Source organism: Camelus ferus, chromosome 23 (genome assembly GCF_009834535.1).
Source record: "Camelus ferus isolate YT-003-E chromosome 23, BCGSAC_Cfer_1.0, whole genome shotgun sequence".
NCBI classification, from domain to species: Eukaryota; Metazoa; Chordata; class Mammalia; order Artiodactyla; family Camelidae; genus Camelus; species Camelus ferus.
This window is the reverse complement of record NC_045718.1, coordinates 16,632,110-16,653,227: the sequence shown is the minus strand read 5'-3', so window position 1 is coordinate 16,653,227 and position 21,118 is coordinate 16,632,110. Positions and strand designations below refer to the sequence as shown.

At 50.5% G+C, this 21,118-nt stretch overlaps 1 protein-coding gene across 11 annotated transcripts in view; it reads right to left on the bottom strand.

Annotated features, from left to right (window-relative positions):
• Window positions 1-21,118, bottom strand: part of SRGAP2 (SLIT-ROBO Rho GTPase activating protein 2) — a 233,413-nt gene that overhangs the window by 6,571 nt on the left and 205,724 nt on the right. For 9 of the 11 annotated variants that reach the window (XM_014557240.2, XM_032467041.1, XM_032467042.1 and 6 more), the window contains 5 exons: window positions 19,184-19,289; window positions 10,517-10,741; window positions 6,706-6,785; window positions 4,403-4,583; window positions 2,746-2,892 (listed from right to left, as the gene is read on the bottom strand). In XM_014557240.2, the coding sequence (XP_014412726.1) occupies window positions 2,746-2,892; window positions 4,403-4,583; window positions 6,706-6,785; window positions 10,517-10,741; window positions 19,184-19,289 (739 nt within the window). Of the gene's footprint in view, window positions 1-1,621; window positions 2,646-2,745; window positions 3,629-4,402; window positions 4,584-6,705; window positions 6,786-10,516; window positions 10,742-19,183; window positions 19,290-21,118 lie in introns of those variants that run through there. The other 2 variants (XM_032467047.1, XM_032467048.1) reach the window with 2 other exon arrangements.

Here is a 21,118-nt window from a genome sequence, read left to right as displayed (position 1 = left end):
AATGAAACTTCTGGTTTGGGAGTGCAGCTGGGCAGCTCTGATCTCGAATCTACTACGGTCCACTGAGGCCGAGGCGGGAGCTGAGGGAGGAACAAGGAAAGGGGTAGGACCTGAAGATTGGGGAGCTCGTCCTGTAGCAGGGTCAGGTTTCTAAGCCAGTCCTGGTCCTGTTCCCTGGGAAGGTCTTCCTCCATATACATCCCTGGGACCAGGTTTGGCATCTGACACATAGTAGCCACTCAGTGAGGCTGCCTGCTCCACGGCTTTAGACTTGGGTGTCAGCCATTCTCGCATGGATAAAGGATGTTCTCACAGTCTTACAAGACCCAGCTAGAGTGATTTCTCTTCCTCTGCAAAGTCTTCCTCAGCACCCACCCCCATCAGCAGGCAGACTCGATCACTCCCTCTTCCGTTCCTACAGGACATGGATGGCACCACGTTTTAGTCCCCTGTCTATATGGTATTCACCTTGCCAGACTGTGAGCTCCGAGGCCAGGGGTCATCTTATTCCTCTCTGAAGAACCAGCACAGGTACTTGGCACAACAGTAGGTGCTCAATAAATGCATGGAACTGAATTGAAACGCCACACCCTAATAACTCTTTGCCGATTTCCTTTTTCCACTTGAGGAGGGCTGACTCACCAAGGCAAAACTGCTGAGGAGGCAGATTTATGGAGTGGCTGTTAGGGGCCAGGCCCCGGGGATGTGGAGGCAGGAAGACAGAGTTCCTGGTTTCAAGGAGCTCAGCCTGGTAGGGATCCAAGTGCAGCTTGAGTCCTGAGGCTGCTTTCGGAATTCAAGGGCGCCTAATGCAGGGGTATCAGAGGCACTCAGGGGTATCAGAAAGGCTTTACCCGAAGAGGCACATCTTCGGATTCAGTCTTGAAGGGACAGGAGTTGACCAGGTGAGGAGACAGCAGATGAGGAGGTCCAGGGGTGAGACAGAACCTGGGGGGCACTCAGGAAAGAGAAGGAGCTTGGGAGGAGTGCTGTGTGGGCTGGAGGCACGGCTGGCTGGAAGGCAGGGTCAGTCCTAAGGGCAGAACATGCCCAAGGGCTGCCGCTCACCCACCGACCTGCTGGCGTCCAAGCAGAACGTGTCCTGCAAGACCTCATCCTGATTCCACCGAGCAGGGAGTTCACGGGAACCACCCTGACTTTCCACCAGATGTTCATCTTTTGACTATTCCAGCTATTACTCTACAACTGGCAACAAATATAAGATGGCTTAAAAATATGTACCTAACTAATCATCTACCTCTCCCTTCACCGACCCCACCTTGGTTTCTGGGTTAATTACAGGCTTAACCACCTTCTGATTATAGGCTTATAATTAATGTAGACTTGTAAATAAGGAAGAAAATGTGATTAGCCCACAGTTAACGTTTTACTAGCTTGCCCTCCCAACAGGGCACTATGCTGGAGGGAAATGACTAAAATTCTCAGTCTTTTATTTTTTTTTTAACCAGTCTGACTTAAATTATAACTACAGTGACTAAGTGAGCTGAATGAGCGACTTTACTATCTAGAGGGTGAAAGAGATGGAAAAGAGCCACGTGCCCCAACCACTCCCCCTGCTACTGTCTGGTTGGAAAAAAGCCAAGAGATCTGGGCGACCTGGTGCAGTTTCAAAACAACAAGCATCTTTTATTCTCCTTCCAGTTTCAGTGTCCAGAGGCTATGGTTAACAGGTTTTCAATGTGCAAATCATTTCATTCCTCCAAAGCCAGAGGGGAATAAAAACTGTACATCATCTCCAATCCATATTCATCAGGAGCGCCCTGGGGCTTGTCATCCTGCTGGCTCTGGGCCAGGTTTCGGGGTCTGGCGGAAAGAGGTCTGTAGGCTTTGGGACTTGGTGTCTGGCCCCTTGAGATGAGATTAGTTCTCCAATAACCTGAATGTCTCTAGGGGAGGCAGCAGCACACAGGCGTGGAATCCCTCTAGACGGCCAGATCGGGTGTGGGTGGAGTTAAAACCCCAGGATGTTGCTAATAGCCACAATGAAAGCTGCGGGGCAGAGCTACGAGCCTGCTGGACACAAGTGGGAATCTGCAAAGGGACTGAATAGGGAACGATAATACACAGGGCTAAAGCAATGGGGGAAAAATGGCAAATTATTTCTACTGGTGTGAAAGGGCAGGGGGAAGGGGAGCTGGGGGTTAGACAATGAATAGAGAGCTCAGGACAAAGCTTTCCTGGAGGGAGCAGTGGGCTCCTTTCCTCCGTGGGAGCGAAGGCAGGATGAGGGAGAAAGAGACATGTGATATCTACATAAACCGTCTCGGGTAACACAAGCCTGGTAGAAGACACATGAGACTTTAGAGCTTCGGACAGACAAGGGCCAAGGAAAACATCAAAGACTATTATTTGAGTCCAAATTGGAAAAAAGAAGGCACCTTTGAGAAATAGTACAGAACCAAGTTGCACGAAGTTACTGGCCAAAGTTTTAGCAGTCAGATGGCCTGGAAGGTCTGAGCGGACAGACGCTGTGGGGACAGAGAGGCACACCCATCCTCAGCATAACTGCCACTGGCCGGACCCCCGGCCTGCCGACGAGGCCTCTGGATGTTTCCTCGGCCCTGTCCGCCTTGCAGCAGCCACGAGCACATGCAAGATGTTGGGTCGAGGTGAGGCCGGGGGTCCTATGTGCAGCACAGGAATTGGGGGGGACGGTTAGGCCAGAGGGTGAGGCTGGGTGTTGCGAGTCATTCAGGGGAGCAGAAAATGAAAAGCAGAGCTTACTTGTTGATGTTTGCAAGATAAATATCAGCTACATGACCCCCACTGGGACAGCTGGCCCCCGCTCTGGCTGTCACCTTTTCTTCAGGTGGCTCAGAAATGACCTCAATCTCAGACTTGGGGCTGGACCTCTCCACGACACCGTCCTCGCTGGGGGAGAAGGGGCAGGCGGGCAGGCAGGAAGGGGAAACAACAACACAAAAAGCAGTGTTAAATCGGCAAGACGGCCCTCCCGACACAACGCGACCCCGCGATGGCTTGGAGGCAGCGGCAACGCCTGGCTGGGCTAGCTCTGGGAGCGCAGGCGAGGAAAGCTACGGGCCTTTGGAGGGGCGTTTAAATAGAAATAAATAATCCTGTTGAGTTCTGCGGGATCCTCAGCTCCTCCGGAAAGCTGGGCTAGGGGACACCTGGATTCAAGGCATCTGCCTTTTACCCCCTCGCTGCTTTCCTGGGGCAGCTGTGCTGGGCCACCTCCTGCAGGAGGAGGCAGCTGGTCCAGGTGGCGGTTTATGTGCTGAGGTCCCGAGCACGGCTGGGGGAGGACAGTCGGCTCTGCCGTGGCTCTGGAGATGCCGGCGTTGAGGCAGGACACCGCCACACTCTGTCGTAGGGCATCCAGCCCCGCTTAAGAGCGTCCAAGCCGGTCCCACGTCTCTCCACTGCTTTCCTGGCCCCTCTGGCTACTGATGACAAAGAAAGCCCCTTCTCCCCCACCATTCATCTTCTCTCGGTCCCGCAGTGAAGTCATAATGCTAAATTTGGGAGGGTCCTGTCCACACACAGATGGCCACCAGGGATGCGATGTTATCAACAGAGGGAGGATCTCCCTGCAGAACAAGCTGGGGAGAGGCTGGGAGGATGCAGACTCACTCAGGATATCAACCTTTAAGAAATAATATTAAGGGGAGGGCTAAAAACAGAGAGCATCATATCCAAGGGGAGGGAGGCAGGGGCAGAGGCAGGCAACGTGGCAGGGAGGCAGGTTTTGGGGGCCACAGGTAAAAGCCTTCTTGCCCGGGAGACATCGCTCAAAGCGTGGGAACCAACTGATGAATGCAATGAAGTCTTTCTGGGACCAGTCCATGTTCCCTGTGTTTCCTGACATCCTTTCCCTTCCTCTTCCCTGTCTCTCCCCAGGTCAACCTCATCTGGGTTAAATGAGCTGGGTTATTTCCACAAGGCTGCTTAAGCTAGACTTCTCCTAGAAAATGCGCTCAACATTTTCATTTGCAAGTGGGAAAGTGCCATTAGTGGCCCAGCAGGTTGGGGTGAGCATAGTTGTTTTTAAAAAAAGAAAGGGAAGTCAAAATGTTTTCCCAACCTGATCTTTCCAGAAAGGCAATACAGGTGGTCAAATAATAAGCCTTCATTATCACTCATCAGGTGTAAGTGTGGATGAGCGCTGGCTGGCAAGTTTCTAAAATGACAAGGGGTGGGGAGGGTGGTGGAGATGTGACTGGCAGTGGGGAGCAGAGGGTGGAGAAGTTAAAAAACAATTCTCCACCGAGTCTGGGGACCCTTCAAGGAAGCTGAAACTTCAGGGCCACGTTGGCGCCTCCTAGGGGTTGCTTTCCCTCATTCTCCTGGGCTCCAGAAATGAAGTCTCACTCCCACAGTGCAGCCAGGGACCCCTAAAGGTGCAGGGGACCCAACGTACGTGTCTTGGACCACGATGTACTGATGGGGGATGAGTCCGTCGATGCCGTTGTGCCGGCCTTCCCACCAGTCGTCGGAAGCCCGCTGGTAAAGCAGCAGGGATGCCCCCTTTTTGAAGGACAGCTCTCGAGCTGTCCGGCCCACGTAGTCAAACTTGGCAATGGCCTCGATGGGCTCACACTCTGAGAGGGGTGGAAAAGAAGGAAACACATGTTGCTGGGACTCAGTGACTCAGGAAACTGGGCGGAAAAGTTCAATTATCTGAACTTGCAGTGGGGGGAAGACAACCCAGTGTGAAAATAAGTCATTAATGATCTATAAAGCAGATTCCCATGCAGATGGTGCAGCTCCCTGAAAGCACTCATATGCTCTTCCTTGCCTTTGCTCATGCTGTTCCCTCCACCTGGAATCCCCCCTCTCCCACCTGCCTGATGGAACACATTGAATCACAACTCAAACATCACCTGCTTCCTGTACTAATTTCCTTGGTGTTTCCATAGCTCTTATGCCAACCCCTATCATCGAACCTGCCAGGCTGTATTTGTAAGCGTTATTTCCTTTCTGACTATAAAATAATTCCATTAACTTAGAACTCTTATATTGTATTTTAAATAACTTATTTATGGTATCCAATCCCCCTACTAGAACATGGGTTTTAGCCTCTATAAAAAGAAAAATAACTTGCCCAATCAATCAACTTTCTGAGGAGCAAAATATGGAAATATATTTTGTGGACACTATATGGAAAAATGCACATGCAAGCGACTTGAAAATTTAAAAGGGGTTTGCAAAGGTAATGTATTTTTACTTTTGTGTGGGAGTTCATATCCTCATCTGTAAAACGGGGATAACAATAATGCTTTTTTCATGAAGTTGGCATGAGACTTCAATAAATAACAACTTGTAAAAGTGCTCAGAACAGGGAGGGCCCAGCTTAAATACTATGTATGTGTTAGCCATGGTCATTATTGTCACCATTGTCATTATTGGTGCTGGTCTGCAGGTAGAGGTGAGAGAGCAAAAAGAAGACTCCCAGAAACCGGGAACCTGAGGTTAAAGTCAGATATATCCTGAGCAGTGGAGAGAAAGGCTGCTTGCAAACAAGATTACGTCCAGACAGCCGGGGCTGGTGGGACAAGACAGCCGGGGCTGGTGCATCTGCACCGGAAAGGGCAGGGCTGCAGACTTCACTACCCAGGGCCTGTCTAAACATCCCAATTTCAGGTCCGTACAGCCTCGGGTATGGCACTGGACCTCTCTGGCCTCAGTTTTCTCAACTATAAAATAGCAGCTCTATCTATTTCACTAAGGATTAAGAGATGAGGCACATAGAAAGCCTCTAGCCGTGCTGGGCACACGTAGGCTCTAACCAAATACGAATTTCCCTAGTTCATCTGCTCGCCTCCCGCAGTGTGACTAATTACCATATTGATCCATCTGACCTCAGGAGCCAAATAAGTGGCCCGATGTTTTTTTTAGCTTCTCCTTTAAAAGGTGGCCTAGAATTGCAGAATTCCCAGCAAGGCAGGGAGCAGGGAAAGCGCCACAGACTGGGCCATTTCATTCTTGTGCCCAGAAAATTCTGAGGCCCGCCCCCAGTCAGCTGCTGAGACATCCAGAGTGCAAGTGATCAGAAATGGAGGTGCAGAACTGTTGGAAGGAGGGGGAATGTGCTGGCCGGACAGGCCTTAATAAATCATGGGCACCGCCGAGGCCCATGGATGACAGCTGCGCGCATTCCAGCTCTCCATGCACCCCCGCCGGGCCGCGCAGCGCTCCCATGTCTGTGCTTTGGAAAGGGTCAATTTTTCCAGTCGGCAGGCGTGAGAGCATGTGGTTTCTGCGTCCTGATTCCCACCCTCCTCTGGCTTGCTTCTGCTGGGTTCTTGGCACCCAGCTTCACTACTCCCCGGGCTCACTGTTTTTCAACTGAGCTCTCCTGCACTTTGGTCTCCAGCTACCTGGCAGGAGCCTGGGCTGTGACGAGGGACCGACACTCTGCTGGTGAGATAGCCAGATGATACAAGGAGCAGGGAGGTGGGCGAGGGGCAGGGAGTTGGGGGCAGAGCGGGTAAGGGTGAAGGTCCAGCTCGTCACCTCTGGTTTAATAGAGATCATTCTATTTGAGAAGGTGGGCTGTCTCTCCAAGAAAAGGGAAAGAAGAAAGTTGAGAGGCAGGAGGACTCCCTGCCTGTCTTCAGGGGGGCTGCTGGGCAGGTAGGTTCATCAGGAGTACAGGAGACATAATCCCTTCATTCTGCTTCATCCCCAGCAGCCCCACGGACTCCTAGCAGGACCCCGTACCGTCATCGCTCGTGTGATGCTCTGCGGCCACGTCCTGGGCTGCGTCTTCAGCCGAGGTAGTCTCCCCGTGAGGGCTGTCACTGCAACAGAGGCAAGAGTAACCGGGACCTCAGCCTTTGCTTCCAAAATTCTTGTCTTCTCTTCCATGCAGCTTCCTTGGAGCAAGGCCATGGAATCTATCTCACACTCTCTAGGTCCTGATCACACACTACAGACAAATGCTGAGAATGGGGTTCTCTAGCCTAGCTCCTGCTACAAAAACTACATGGGACTTACAGTATCTTGAGACAAAGGGAAGCCAATTTGAATTTATAAATCCTTTTGGAAATTGAAAACAACTCAACTCCTCAAGGGCAGTTCCTCTAGGTGAGTTAGCTCCTGGAGGGAGTGTGGTGGAAAGGAAACTCTGGGCTTTAGCATCAGGACAACTGGATCTGAAAACCAGCTCTGACACTTGGTAGCTGCGTGACCCTGGGCAATTACCTCATCTCTTTAAGCCCCAGCTACCTAATCTATAAATTGAGGATAATGGTCTATATGCTTCACGGAGTTGCATGAGGTTTCAGTGAAATAAGGAGTGATTAATAAGCAGTACTTTCTTTCCTTCCTTCTCATTTTGCTTGATGCCTCTGGTTGCTTTGTGGTTTAGTCTGTGTACAGGTGAGAAAGTTGGGGATGAGTCATGGAAACAAGTGGGAAACGAGAGAATGAGAGCAGGGGAAGAAAGTCTGCTGTGGGCTGGACTCGGCAAGAGGGTAGGGGATGAGAGCTGGGTCAAGTTCTTGACAAAATGCATGGAGTCTAAAATCACCCAGGGTGGAGGAGAGTCGAGAATGAGCAGGGAAGTTACTAGGAAAGCCATTTCTCTTCCTTATTTCCAGGTCTTGAGTGTATGATGAGGGGCACCAGGAAGTTCTCACTTCCTGAAAACTAGAGAAAAACTCCGTTCACTTCTTCCCCCCCCCTTTTTTAAAATTTATTTATTTATTATGGAAGTACTGGGGATTGAACCCAGGACCTCTTGCACGCTAAGCATGCACTATCCCACTGAGCTATACCCTCCCCCAGTTCACTTCTAAAGTTTCTCCCTCTGGCAGTAAGTAGGTAGTAACAAGTAAGTCTTCCTAGACTGTGCTGAGGAAGCACCACAACCCGTCACCCCCACGTCCTGGCTGCAGTTTCTGCCTTTGAGCCTACAGCCTCTCCCTCCTCGTGGGACCGATCCTTCACTCCTAGAACGTTCCTCAAAGAGCAGGGGACTAATTTAGAACTCCTCCCGTGTGAAGCAAGTCAGTTCCAAGGAGGTCCTCCAGACTCCAGGGAACATTATGAGAGAAAATGAACAGGGATTCCTCTTTAACAAAAAAGGTGGCCGCATCTTCTCATTGCTCTCTGGGCCTAAAAACCTGATGAGTCTGGTGACATTCTGGAAACCCTCAGGGCCGCAGGGGTGTGGAGGGTAAAGGCTCACTTTTCCCCAGGCCTCCGAATTCATTTATGTGGCCATCTTCAAGGAGCCCTAGATGGCTTGTTAAAAACAGACGGCCTCACTCCCAGGGTTTCCGATTCACCAGGCCCGGGCAGAGTCGGAGTAGCTGCATTCCTAACCAGTCCGTGTGATGCAGGCGCTGCTGGTCTGGGCACCTCCGCTTTGAAAACCACTGTTCTCAGGTACAGACAGGCAAGATGATGCTTTATCAGGGCTCTTCCAGCTTGAAATTCTATGCTGCTCTCATTCCACACGCAGACCCCAGCACTGCCTCCGGGCCCAGCAACACCTGCGGTCTCAGAAAGCAGCCTAGCGTGCCAGACTGCTGGCAGTCCTAGAACCCAGGTTCCAGTTTCAGGGCGGGCAGGCGTGGGGAAGTGGGGCTGGCCTCTCCTCTCCACAGCTGCAGGGGGGCCAAGCGGCCCGGTGCTCCCTCTTCCTGGCTGTTCTGGTCTCCTGGCCCAACTCCAGGATGCTTGGCTTCCGGCTCCCCTTTTGATGCCCCTCCCTCCCATCCTTCATCCATCTTAACTCACCTCACCCACACTTCTCTCTCTTCTGATGGAGGCTGGGAGCCTTCTGAGTGGGTGTGAACCCAGCAGTCAGACGGTCCCTCCTACCCAAGGTCATTTATTCCTGATCCCAGGGTGCTTCTGGCCTCCCACCCAGCCCGCGGTAGTAACATCCCCTGACTAATCTTGCGGTTTTCCCACAGGCTGCTCACAAACTGGGTCGGATGCACCATCAACTGGGCGCTGGGAGAAGCCCTTGGAGAGAACTGGGAGGAAGACGCCCTCCCATCTGGGCCTGGTGAGCCGCCCCCACGGGGGCTCCGCTGCACTGGGCTGGGCCTAGGGGAACAGCAATGTGGGGGGCTCTGTGTCCTGGAACCCGTCCAGAGCCTGCAACGGTTTGGTATGTGAGAAGGGAGGTAAAGCAGGAATCAGGAACACCATTCGTCAGCTTTTCAACACTCAGGCAAGGGAAGCCAACTCTCTAAGTCACAAGCACAAGGACAGCTCCCTGGAGCTCACCAGCCAGTAGGCTGATACCCGAACAACCTTCCCAGTCCCTACCAGACATGTGTCAGTGACCGGAAGCTTCCTCTGCAAGCTGGCAAGCCCAGGTTTCTCCAGCTCGGCCCCAGACGCCGGGATCTGCAGGCCAGCGGAGAAGGCTGAGCCCAGCGACGCCAGCGGTATTCTCACAGACACATGGATAGAATTCTCCTCACTGCTCGGGCTGGAGGCTCCTTCTGTGCGGATCAGGGAGAAGCGTGGACCAATTGGCCTCTAATTAAATAAGCAACCTCCCCTACCTCAGTCCACAGCAATGGGCTGGCTGAATTGGTTCCAGATGTTGAATTCAGATGGAATCCGATTTGGGCTGGCTTACGCTTTCAGCCCAGGCTGAAACACCATTTAGGGGAAGAAGGGAGGGGCAGAGGAGGAGGAGGTAAGGGATATTAGGGAGTCAAAGAGAGAGTCTGTCTTTGTGTTTAGTGGAAAAATGACCTTGTAAGTGATACACTGGGGGCAGTGTGGGGCAGTGGGTGGTGCCCTGCACTGAGAGTCAAGGGGTCAGGGCTGGAATCCCCACCACTGGGGTGGCCTCAAAGATCGTCACTGGCCTCTCTGGACTGCAGTGACTTGATCTATAAAATGGAAATAGTGATTCATTATTTGTCTAATGGAAGGGTCTAGTAAAGACATGCCCTGGGGCTTTACAACTCTCTTTCCAGGCAAAGTCATGACCAACCTGCTTCGGGGGGAACTGTGCCTAACCTGCCAAAAATGCGCCTTCCCCCGCTTTGTCTTCACAAATGTCTGCGATCATTATTAAATGATCACTGTACGCATTCACAGTCAGGACACGATGCTTCATATCTGAACTCTTCAAGATCAGAAAGAAACTCCCTGGGACGTAGGTCTGTTCCTCTCACAAATAATCAGCTCCGAGCAGGAGCCTGAGAGACCCTGCAGTCTGATGAAGGGCAGCTCCACACACCACCAGATCAAGTGTCCTCTCCCAGAGATAATCAGTGTTACTGTTATTGTTGACATTATCTTTCAGAACAGTCCCTCACCACCCAGAACCTGTAAAATGGAGAGGCGGCTTGAAGTGGCGCTCACCCTGAAGGTTAGATCAAGGTGGGGCCCGGCCTCCAGCGACCCCAGATCCTGGCAGCTTGACGCGCCTTTTGGAGTGGGAGGTGGGGGAGGATCTGGGTGGTTCCCTCCCATCTCGCATGGCCATCTGGTGCCCACACCAGTGTGTGCTGGTGACTGACGCCTCCCCCTCCTCCAGCCCCGGGCCCCCTACCAGTAATCCTCCGTGCTTCCTCCTCTGCTGTAGGTGGGGCCCTCCAGCTCCCTGGGGTTTGGGAAGACGTTCTCATGCTGGATGATGATGGTTTTGATCAGCTCGTTCACATGGGCTTGGCAGGACACCTGGTCGTGGCCCTCGGGCACTGACATCAGCGAGGGCCCAAAGCAGATGGCGAGGTTGTAGGGGTCCATCATGTTCTCTTCACTGAACTGTGACAAACTGGAGAAGAAGGCAAAGGGGGCGAGCTGAAGAGCATGCGCATGGACGCCCAGAAAACACAATCACAGGAGGCGCTGCGGGGAACCAGAACAGAAGCACCACAAATTGCCACCTGCTTTTCTGGGCGTCGGAGCCCTTCTAGAAGGTTGGTGTGGGGAGGAGAGAATGATCACCAGGACAGTCACTCAGGGGCCAAGGAAAGGCAAAGTGGAGGTCCCTCCTTGCCCCTCTCCGCTTTCTCTAGCTCCCAGTTCAAATCCTACCTACTCCCCAATTCCCACCCCCACCCTAGACCTTATCCACCAAGCCCACCTTGCCTTGGGAACACGCCACTCAGCAGAGCTGGCTGTGTGCCCACTGACCAACCCGCTGAGCTGGCAGAGCAGACGGAGGCCCTCGGGCTGCCCGGGTAATGACACGGTCAGGAGACACAGCCCTCATGCGTCGTGTGCCTTCTGGTATGGCAAAATCATTAAATTATTAGGGATATTCCATTCTAAGCTCTAGACTTTAAAAAACAGCCAGCCGACGAGCTTTTGGTATTCCACCAAGCCCGTGACTTTCTCTCTGGAACAGCTAATATAATTGTTTTGCGTTTTCGTAATACCCTCCTCGACTGTTACATTCAGGATTTATTCAGGAAGAGGTCAGCATGCAGTTCAGCCCTCTTCTGGACGCAGTCTGACTTCACTATAGGGTATTTTATTCTAGGAACTCCCCCTTTTCAGCCAGCAGCACTCCAGCCATACCTCCGATCCTGGCCAAGGACCCAAACCCTTCCAGGAGCCACTGGGCCTGATGAGATCCCATTGAACTCTGTCTGTCCGGGCACTTAAGTCTGGTTAGCTCTAGCTCTGCCTTCAATGACTGGACATAGCGCTGCCCCCAACAGTCTGCAGATGTGAGCTCTGTCAAGGGGTTCTGCCTCCCTCATGGGCATGGGCACCGGATTCTGACAGATCTCGAGAGGATATCAAAGCCCTCTGATGCTGGACCAGAGGCCTGGGACTCAGCTGTCTTCATCTGAGTAGCTGCTCTTTAAAATCGGGCAGTTTATCTCTAGTGTATCCAGCATCCAGACTCAATTACCAGGCTGGTCTCTCTCCAACTCAGTGATTCTCTCCTCCACTAAAGATTCAGATACGTCCCCAGTCCCCCTTAGAGGATCACTGCAGGACATGTGAAGTGGGATGATGGAGAGAAACAACTGCCATGGTTGAGAATCACTGCTCTCGAGGACCTAGTCAAATGCAGGGGTGCCTGTAATGGGCGAGTGATGGATCTCAGTGGCTGGACTGCTTCATAGGAGGTCTTAACGTCCTAATTTTATAATCCTTCCTGGATTGAAAGAGAGCAGAGATTCTGAAAAGGCTGGAAGAAGTTTCCTTTGACTTCTTGGTCAAAGGAAAATGGAACACAGACAGGACAGATAATGACCTTGGTAACCTCAGCAGGGACAACGAGGCATGAGGTGTCACAAGGCTATAGCTGTGGCTCATCCCAGGCTGGCTGGTTCCTGGGCTCATGGAGGGACAAGGAGGAGGAAGGCCCTGTTTCTTTAGCGTGATCTGACGTTTTGGTAACATAGAAGAAAACCAGTAGTTTCCGGGAAGCCTGGCGGTCAAAGACAAATAAGCCCTAGCCCTGAGGGTCCCAGTCTAAGCTCCGTGAGAGACGAGGAATCCTGCCAAGCCGGCCAAGGCATGGACGACTCACCTCCTAGATGGCTCCAGTGGCCGGGGGCTAGAGAATACACGTCTTTGTGGACTGGGGTCTCGTGGGTCCAGGTCCGTTTCTTACTCCCATTAAAATACAGACCAAGATCCTTCTCTCTCTTCCAATCCACAACGGGAATACCTAAGTTTAGGGACTAAAATCACGGTTCTTAACTATCTGGAGGACACAGGCTCCTTGAAGAGTCTGACAAAAACAAAGGATTCTCTCCCCAGAAAAACTCATCTATAAGCACAAACAAATGCACACAATTTTGTATATAATATAATGGTACTAATCATCTGTGAAGACTCTGAAGGCTGTTCCCAGTATAAGACCTCAAACACTGGATTATTATTTTTAAAGAAATATCTGAAATGGTTAACACTGGTAACAGCTCCTTCTTTTAAACTTTTTTTTTTTGATGTTGACATATACAGGTAGCTGTATTGTATTTCTTTAGTTTCTGTCCATAACATTAGAGAACTCTCCTGACTGATGTGAACTCATTCTCTTTTGCGCATCTTAAAAAGGTTGAGTGTAGGAGTTAGGAACACAGGCTTTTTCGGGGGAATGAGAAAAATCAGGATTGGTGTGAGAAACTTGTCTTTTGCCATGCACTTCTGTGGACTTTTCACTTTTTACCGATGCACACTTGTATCTTGATTAAATTTAAAAAGAAACACAAAACACCCTAAGAATTTTAGAGTCAAGCAGACCTGGTTTTGAGTCCCAGCTCCATTGCTTACCAGGTCCATCATTTTGCTCTAGTTCCCTAGTTTCTTCATCGTAAAATGGGGGCAATTATGTGCCTCCTTGATGGGCTGCTGTGAGATTAAATGAGGTAATAATGTATGCAAAGCACTCAGCACTGTGCCTGGCACATAAACACGCCTGGTATTCAATAAATATTTTCTATACTTTTAACATCCTCACTGCTTCTTGATACAGCACCTTCATTTCCAGCCGGTCAGGGAATCGGCAGCAGGGCTGCCACTGTTTGGCAGTAATTGATCGACAGGAGTCCACCGACTTCTCCTGACAGGCTTGTCTAACTGAGGGCTCTGCATCCCCAAATCAAAACCTTAAATCCTCAGGGAGAGCACGAAGCTTTGGAGACTGTTTTAAATATATGACATTTCACTTAAAAACCTTCAACTTCACAGGCCCCAGGGGTTTGATTTGGCAACAACCAATTGACTATGGGTAAGATATTCTGCATCATTCACCATGGCCCCTGGCAAACCGTGGGGCTGAGAATATCTGTGAATCCATGATTTAACAGATTTCCCCAAAAGGCTCCTTAAGAGAAGAAGTGGAAGGTAATTCTGGCTGATGCTTTCTTATGGTCCTTCAAAGGGGTCTCCTCACTCCCCCTGCCTACAACGCCACCTGTTCCATCCTCTGTGGTCCCCACATGTATTAACCGACTTGCCTCTGCACCCTATGTCCTGCCTTCCTCCCTGTGTGATGACTCTCATCCTCTCTCACTCCCTGGAGAAAATCATTCCAGCAATTACCTTGCTCCCTCCTTCATCACCAGTTCTCCTTCTCTACTGGGTCATCCTCACCAGCGTAACAAATGTGCAATAATACCGCCCATCTTGAAAGCAAAATTCTCTCTTAACCCCATATCCACACTGAATTACTGTCCCATTCCTATTCTCCTCTTTGTAATAAAATTCTTTGAGAGTTGTCTGGACCTGCTGCCTCTGATTCTCTGGCTCTTCTTCACCCCTTCCGTTATGGACTGAACTGTGTCCTCTTACAACAAATCCCAATTCCAATGCTGAAGCCCTAACCCTCAACGTGATTGTATTTAGAGAGAGGGCTTTTAAGGGGATAATTAAGGTTAAATGAGGCCATGTGAGGATGAATGAGAAGGTGGTTGCCTACAAGCCAAGGAGAGAGGTCGCACAGAAACCAGCCCCGCTGGCACCTTGATCTTGGACTTCCAGATTCCAGAACCGTGAGAAAACAAATCTCCGTTGTTCAGGCCGCTCAGTCTGTGGTGCTTTGTCACAGGAGCCCAAGCAGATTCACACACCTTCTGTCTCCCCCGTCCCCCATCTCTTTATTGTGGTAAAATATACACAATAGAAAATACACCATTTTAACCCTTGTAAAGTGTAGAATTCAGTAGTATTTGGCTTAACACGACCCCACTGTAAGGATGCAGCACATTTTGTTTACCCACCATCAGCACCCCTCCTCGCACGAACAGACGCTGTCAGGACTTTGCCCCTTCTCCTCCATGAAGAGGACACCCATCCAAGTCACCAGTGATGTCCATGCTGCTGAATCAGCTCTCACTCCTTTTCTTAGCTGACCTGCCATTGCACTAGCTCAGTTATCCCACCCTCCTTGAAACACTGTGTGTGGCTTCGGGACACAGTTCTCTCTTGGTCCTCCTCCTATACCACCGCCCACGGTTACCTGCTCAGTGAGGCGTCCCGGACCACTGTATATTCAAGAGCAAACCCTGCGCCCAACCCAACCCTAACAATCTCCAGTCCCCTAACCCACTCTAATTGTCTCTGAAGCCCTTAGCCTCTGACATATGACATGTGTACTTAAACATGTCTGCCTTGCTCCAATCCTAGTGCTACCTAGGCTCCGTGAGGGCAGAGACCATGACTGTCTGGTGCAATCTTAGATAGCCAGCAGCCAGAACAGGGCCTGGCATATAGTAAATGCTGAATAAATCCATGTTAAATAAATCAGGGAATAAATACATGAGCATCTGTGAATCTCCAAGGTAATCCAGCCACAATTCTACGTGTCTATTTGCATACAGAAGCTTAAAACCCTCCTTGTGAGAGTAAGAAGAGCAGCCCAGATGGAATCTTTCCAAAGCGGGAGGCACTTGGGATGCTGAGGTTCAGAGGAAGACTCAGCCTCTCTGGAGAGCGGCTGGAGCGCCTTCCCCATGAGAGAAGCACCACCGATTCCCTCTTTTAGATTATGGAGCAATGTTTGAGGACGTAGAGTGGTGCTTCTCGGACTTCCACGTGCCTGTGACTCACCAGGGGACTTCATCAAAAGACAGACTCTGAGTCACAGCTCACTAGGGGTGGCGGTGGGGGAGGGGCACTGAGACTCCATATTTCTCACAACCTCCCAAGTGATGCGGATGCTGCTGGTCTGTGGACTTCACTTGATTAGCAAGAGACTAAAAGGCTATGCTGTTTGACGTCTGAAGAAATCAGGTTGCAAAAGGCAAGCAGTAAAGTAAGCTGCAGGAAGGGGCACTGCCTACATACACTTGGTTGTGGGGCAAACACCCACTGGTAGCACAGATGTCGTGGCAGGCAGCTTCCAGAACGGACTCCATGGCCCCTGCCTGCTGGTACTCACACGCTTGTGACATTCCCTTTGAGTGTGGGCTAGACTCAGTGGCTCACTTCTAGTGAATGGAATATGGCAGAAGTGATGGGGAGGTCACGTTACTGCTGTCTTGGGCGCTCTCTCACTCACTGGCTTGGAGCACAGCCAGCTGCCATGTTACGAGCCATGCTATGGTGAGGCCCACGTGGTGAAGAACCGATGGAGGCCCCTGGCCAACAGTCAGCCAGGAATGGAGGTCCTCAGTCCAACAACCTGTAGGGAGCTGAATCCCGCCAACACCACTTGAGTGAGCTTATGAGCAGATCCCTTCCCAGTTGAGCTTTCAGAAGAGACTGCAGCCCTGCCCTCGACACACTCACTGCAAACTCATGAAACCTGAAGCCAGAGGCTCCTAGCTAATCTGCATCTGGATTCCTGACCCACAGAAACTGCGACATAATAATAAATGCTGATAGTTGTAAGTTGCTAAGTTTTAGGGTAATGTGTTACACAGCAATGGATAATCAATGCAGATGCTACATAAGGATAATGGTAGTAATTAACAAGTCCTGCTGGACAGGCACGTACCCAAGGCTTCATACAGTGGCCTGGACACTGGCTGCATAGATCTACATGGAACCAGGTCAAGTCCACACAGCACTGGTACACTGTGTAAGGAGTTCCATATAGCTATACATATATATATATTAGTTTTGCAGGAGGAAGGTGTTCCTTGAGATGAAGTATGTGTATAACCCAAGAAGATCGTAGTCAGAAATAAAGTACATACACCCCCCCCAGGGTACAACACACAACAACAAAGGAGGGGGTTCCTGACAGTGTGGGCCCAGGGAGAGTCTTCATGAGGAGCTACCTGTCAACTCTGGCTACACCTGTGGGTAGGGGCACGCTGTTCGCCTGTCACCTTCCCATGCAGGCAGGTGATCTCCGCTATCACCTGTGTCCTGCACTCCATTTATTATTTTAGGAAACACTGTGGTTATTATGCTGCATCTTTTCAGCAAAGTACTTTGATGAGCAAGTCAATCTTTTTTAACTAGAAAAAAAAAATTGTAAACCAAAAGTAATCATTTGACTTGGTACAATTTTCCATTTCCCTTCAGTCGGGGCCACCACCTCCAGCTTTACAGCATATGCTGTTCACCCTGTTGTTTCTCCCTGCCCACACAAGCTCCCCAAGCCCTCACGTAGCAGGAGGAGAGTGGACCATTGTGCTTACACACACAGTCACCCCAGGACCCCCTGCCTGTTTACCCATGACCGTCAAGCTCCGTGCTCTGGGGGAGCAGACGAGGCTCCTTGAGGGCAGGTATTGGTCAAGGAGAGGTGACAAGTGGCCCTTGTCACAAGAGGGGACTGACTGACTCGAGAGTCATTACCAGAGTTTCTATTTCCGTTTGCCTAAAACGGGCAGCATGTGAGCACCCTGTGTGAGTCACAAGGGCTTCTGAACCAGAGGCAGTTGTGGGGCTGAGTCAGGGCTTGGCTAACGAACCGAATGGTGCAGACACAGCCATGTGGAGGGAGCAGCTGCAGGCCCAGGACCCCCTGTCGCTCTGCAGGACCAGCAACAGGGCCGGAGGACGGTGGGGTTGTCCCCAGAAAGGTCTCAGGCAGGGGCCCCTAACCCAGATGCCTAGAGGACAGGCTGACCGTACATAAGCGGGCTGAGGCTCCCGAGATGGCCTCTCAACTCATATTTCTTTGAAGTAGAGACCAATCCACTAGGAAGAATTCTTTTTTTCTTTTTTCTTTTTCTGTTTTTGGGGAAGACTTCATTTTTGCCAAGAAATATGAGCTAACACATCCTAGCCCTTGGTTTCATTTTTTGTTTTCACTCTTTTTACAGATTCATGGATCTAGAGAATTGTTTTCCCACCATATGAAAAACCATAAAGCAACAGTGATGATAAATAACCACCAAAATCAGCCTCAGCACTGGGGGGACATCGGGGAGAGCTGGGGACCGTGGAGAGTCGGGGAGAGCCTGACTGCTTTGTCTAGGCAGCAGCCTCGACTCCACCGGGAGTTGTGGCCATGTGGGAATATGCAGATCCAGGATGGCCAGATCTAATGATTTTTTTAAGAGGAGCTAGAAATGGAGATTTTTTAAAAGAAAAATCTCCCAATATTTAAATGTTTTAATGTTTTCAAGACACAGTGGACTGAAAGGAAACACATCTGAAGGCCTCATCTGGCCCTGGGGTTGTCCATTTATAATCTTTGGCCCAGGCTGTTGAGGGAGATGCTGCAGTGAAAACAATGTGCAGAGACAGAGGTGCCTAAGGGGAGAAGCACTGCATGTCCTTGCCTGTTGCTTTTGCTGCCCTGTGGTGACTCCACCGCCTGCCCTGTGCAAGGGCACACTGCTTAGACAGAAAAATGTCCCAGCCAAGCCCAAGGCCCCTCCGGTCCTCAGATCTCTCTTCTAGCTACACTCACTCCCTGGCTGACCAGCTAAATAGCACCAGTACACGATGACTCCACACTGCGTCTCCGCTCCGGGTTTCTCCTCCGAGCATCCGATTCCTGTGTTCAGTTGCCTACTTAGAACCTCCACCTGGAGGGCAAAGGGTGCCTCAGGTTAACGCGTCCACCTCAGCACCTTGTCTTCCCCTACTCCACAAATGGCATCACGACTCCCCTGATGCTCATGCCAAAATTTTAGAACTTCTCTTTCCTCACATCCTACACCCTACCTATCAGCAAGTCCTTTCAAGGCTACGTTCAAAACAGATCCCAAACCTGACCCCTTCCACCACCCTCCATCCTCACCTCCCCAACCTAGGCCACCAGCACTCCTGGCCAAGACGGTACAATAACCTCTGGAGAGGTCTCCCTTCTCCACACATTACTCTGCAGTAACTTCTCCACAAAGCAGTTGGTGGATTTTAAAAATATATAAGAAGTCAGATCATAATAATCTTCTGCTTGAAACTTTCCGATGGCTTCTTCAAATACAAACTCATGGTTGCCATGACTTTTGGGGCTTGATCGCCTTGACTGTCCCTGTGGTTCCCACCTTCCTTCATTTAGGCTGCTGCTCGTATGCTGTCTCCCCGCCCCTCTGCAGTGGCTCTCCCTCTTCCACCCCTGCCCCCAGTCCCTCAGCTTACACTTCCGTGTTTTTCTTCTAAGCGCTTATTACTACCTGATGTGTCTGCTATTGTCTGTGTCTTTTGCCAGAACACAGCTTAAATGGTATCCAGGCTTTTGCCTCTGATTTCACAAGCTATTCTTACATCCTACAGCTGTGCCTGGCATACAGTAGGCATTCAATCAGCATTTGTTGGGCTGGATGAATCATCACAGGTCCCTACGTAAACTTCCAGTGCCCGAGGCCAAGGCCGGATACCACCGCTCACTGCGAAGGCTACTCACTGATTGAGGAAGGCAAAGAGGTATCTCATGATAATCAGAGTGGTTTTGGGCAGGACCAGGAGGACTTTCCGGATGTGCTGAGCTCTCTCCTGCAGGTTGTCCATTGCTGAAAGAAGAAAGCCATGCATTAGCCTCCAAGGTGACTGAGCGCCCAGGGAGCAGTGGTCAGAAGGCCCTTACTAGCAGCAAGTACAACACAGACAGCAGCCAGGTCAAGTCCATGCAGCACTGGTGCAACGTAAGGAGGTCCCAGGCGGCTCCTTGCAGTGGGGCTGCTGTGATGGGGCACATTGGGCTCCAGACACCTCACTGGGGCAGGACGTAAGGATGCTCCTTGGGCACAGAAGGGGTTGGAGATGTTCCCCACAGCATCTACCACTCTCTTATTATAAGACCACAGGTAAGATGCTGACTGTAAACTGCTCTGACTGCTCAACACCCAGCCTTGGAGGGCCTCCGTGTGGGGAGGGGGAGGGGCTGCGCAGGTCCTGTCCTGCCCACTCCACATGTGCATCACCTCATCCCCTGGACCAGTCTGGCCGATCGTCCCCCCTCCCTTATCTGCAGTGGGGGTGAGGAGACTGTGGCCAGAGGCAAGAAATGGCATGCCCCTGTGTAAGGAGCAATATTTGGGGAGAAAACCAGAGGATTTTCCTGACTCTTGTGCTGTGGTCAGATTAATTCCAGGTACGACCCTAGGCCTGTGCCTCCCTCACAGCCAGCCCCCAGCTTCCACGGTATGCACTGTGGATATTGTCATTTTCTTTCTTTCTTTTTTTTTTTTTGAATTTCTTTTTTAATTTAAAAAAAATTTTGGGGGCAGTAATTAGGTCTATTTACTTATTTATTTTTAGAGGAGGTACTGGGGATTGAACCCAGGACCTTGTACCTTCATAAGCATGCTGCTCTACCACTTGAGCTATACCCTCCCCCGATATTGTCATTTTCTATGAGAGCCTTTATGTGAGAAAGGAATGGGAGGTCCTGGATCAGGAGCCCATCTGGGCAGGGGACTGGGCAGCCAAGGTATCTTGCACTGTCTTGGCAACCCCAGTCCACTTAGGATAGTCTACCTAGGCCCAGTCCTGGACAAAGACGTGAAGACACGAGGGATGCATATATTTGATCACCCACAGAACTCATTTCCACGAGGACTCCCACAAATGGTGGGGAAACAAATAAAACAAGAGAGCTAGCTTCCTGAGTGCTCTGGGCCTCTCCCTGAGAATGACGGAGGGATGGCGCTCAGCATATATACTGGAAACTCGGCGGGCATGGAGACCCTGGCTGATTAGGGAAGAAAAACTTTTCTCCATTTCAAAGGAATGGCCTCCTCCAGCCTCTGAAGCCATCATTCCCATGGGGTCTGCTTCCAGGATGACCTAACACTCATCCAAGTTTCCATGGACAACAAATGAGACGTGTTCCAGTAAAATGAGCTAAACTAAATGGCCAGGAAAAGCTTTTCAAGCCCCACATTTTAGAGTAAGAGGCAGAGAACCTCTAAGATACCCACTTTATCTAAAGATCACACAGAGACTCTCCCTCTCTGAGAAAACATTTATATCATTACTTTTAAGCGTGCAGAGGGCTTTTATTCCTAGAAGAACACATATTAACACATCTAGCAGGTGAGCCGCGTCATATTTAAAGCAACAGGCAGGCAACATCTGTGAACATCTACGTGTTCTCTCTTTGAGTCACGAAAAGTACCAGCACTAATAAATAAGCCTCCAGTAGCTGAAAAGGACTGTCTGTGTCTTACATATGAACACAGATGTATTTTGCTGAAGACAGACAAAGCCTAGCAAAACAAAGGAGCTTGGGGTGAAACAGAAAGAAAAAACCCAGGAGTTCTGACTTATGGTCCAGACTCTTATTGAAAATTCACTTTTTTCGCTCCTCTACCAGGGGATGAAGGAGTGAGAACAAGAA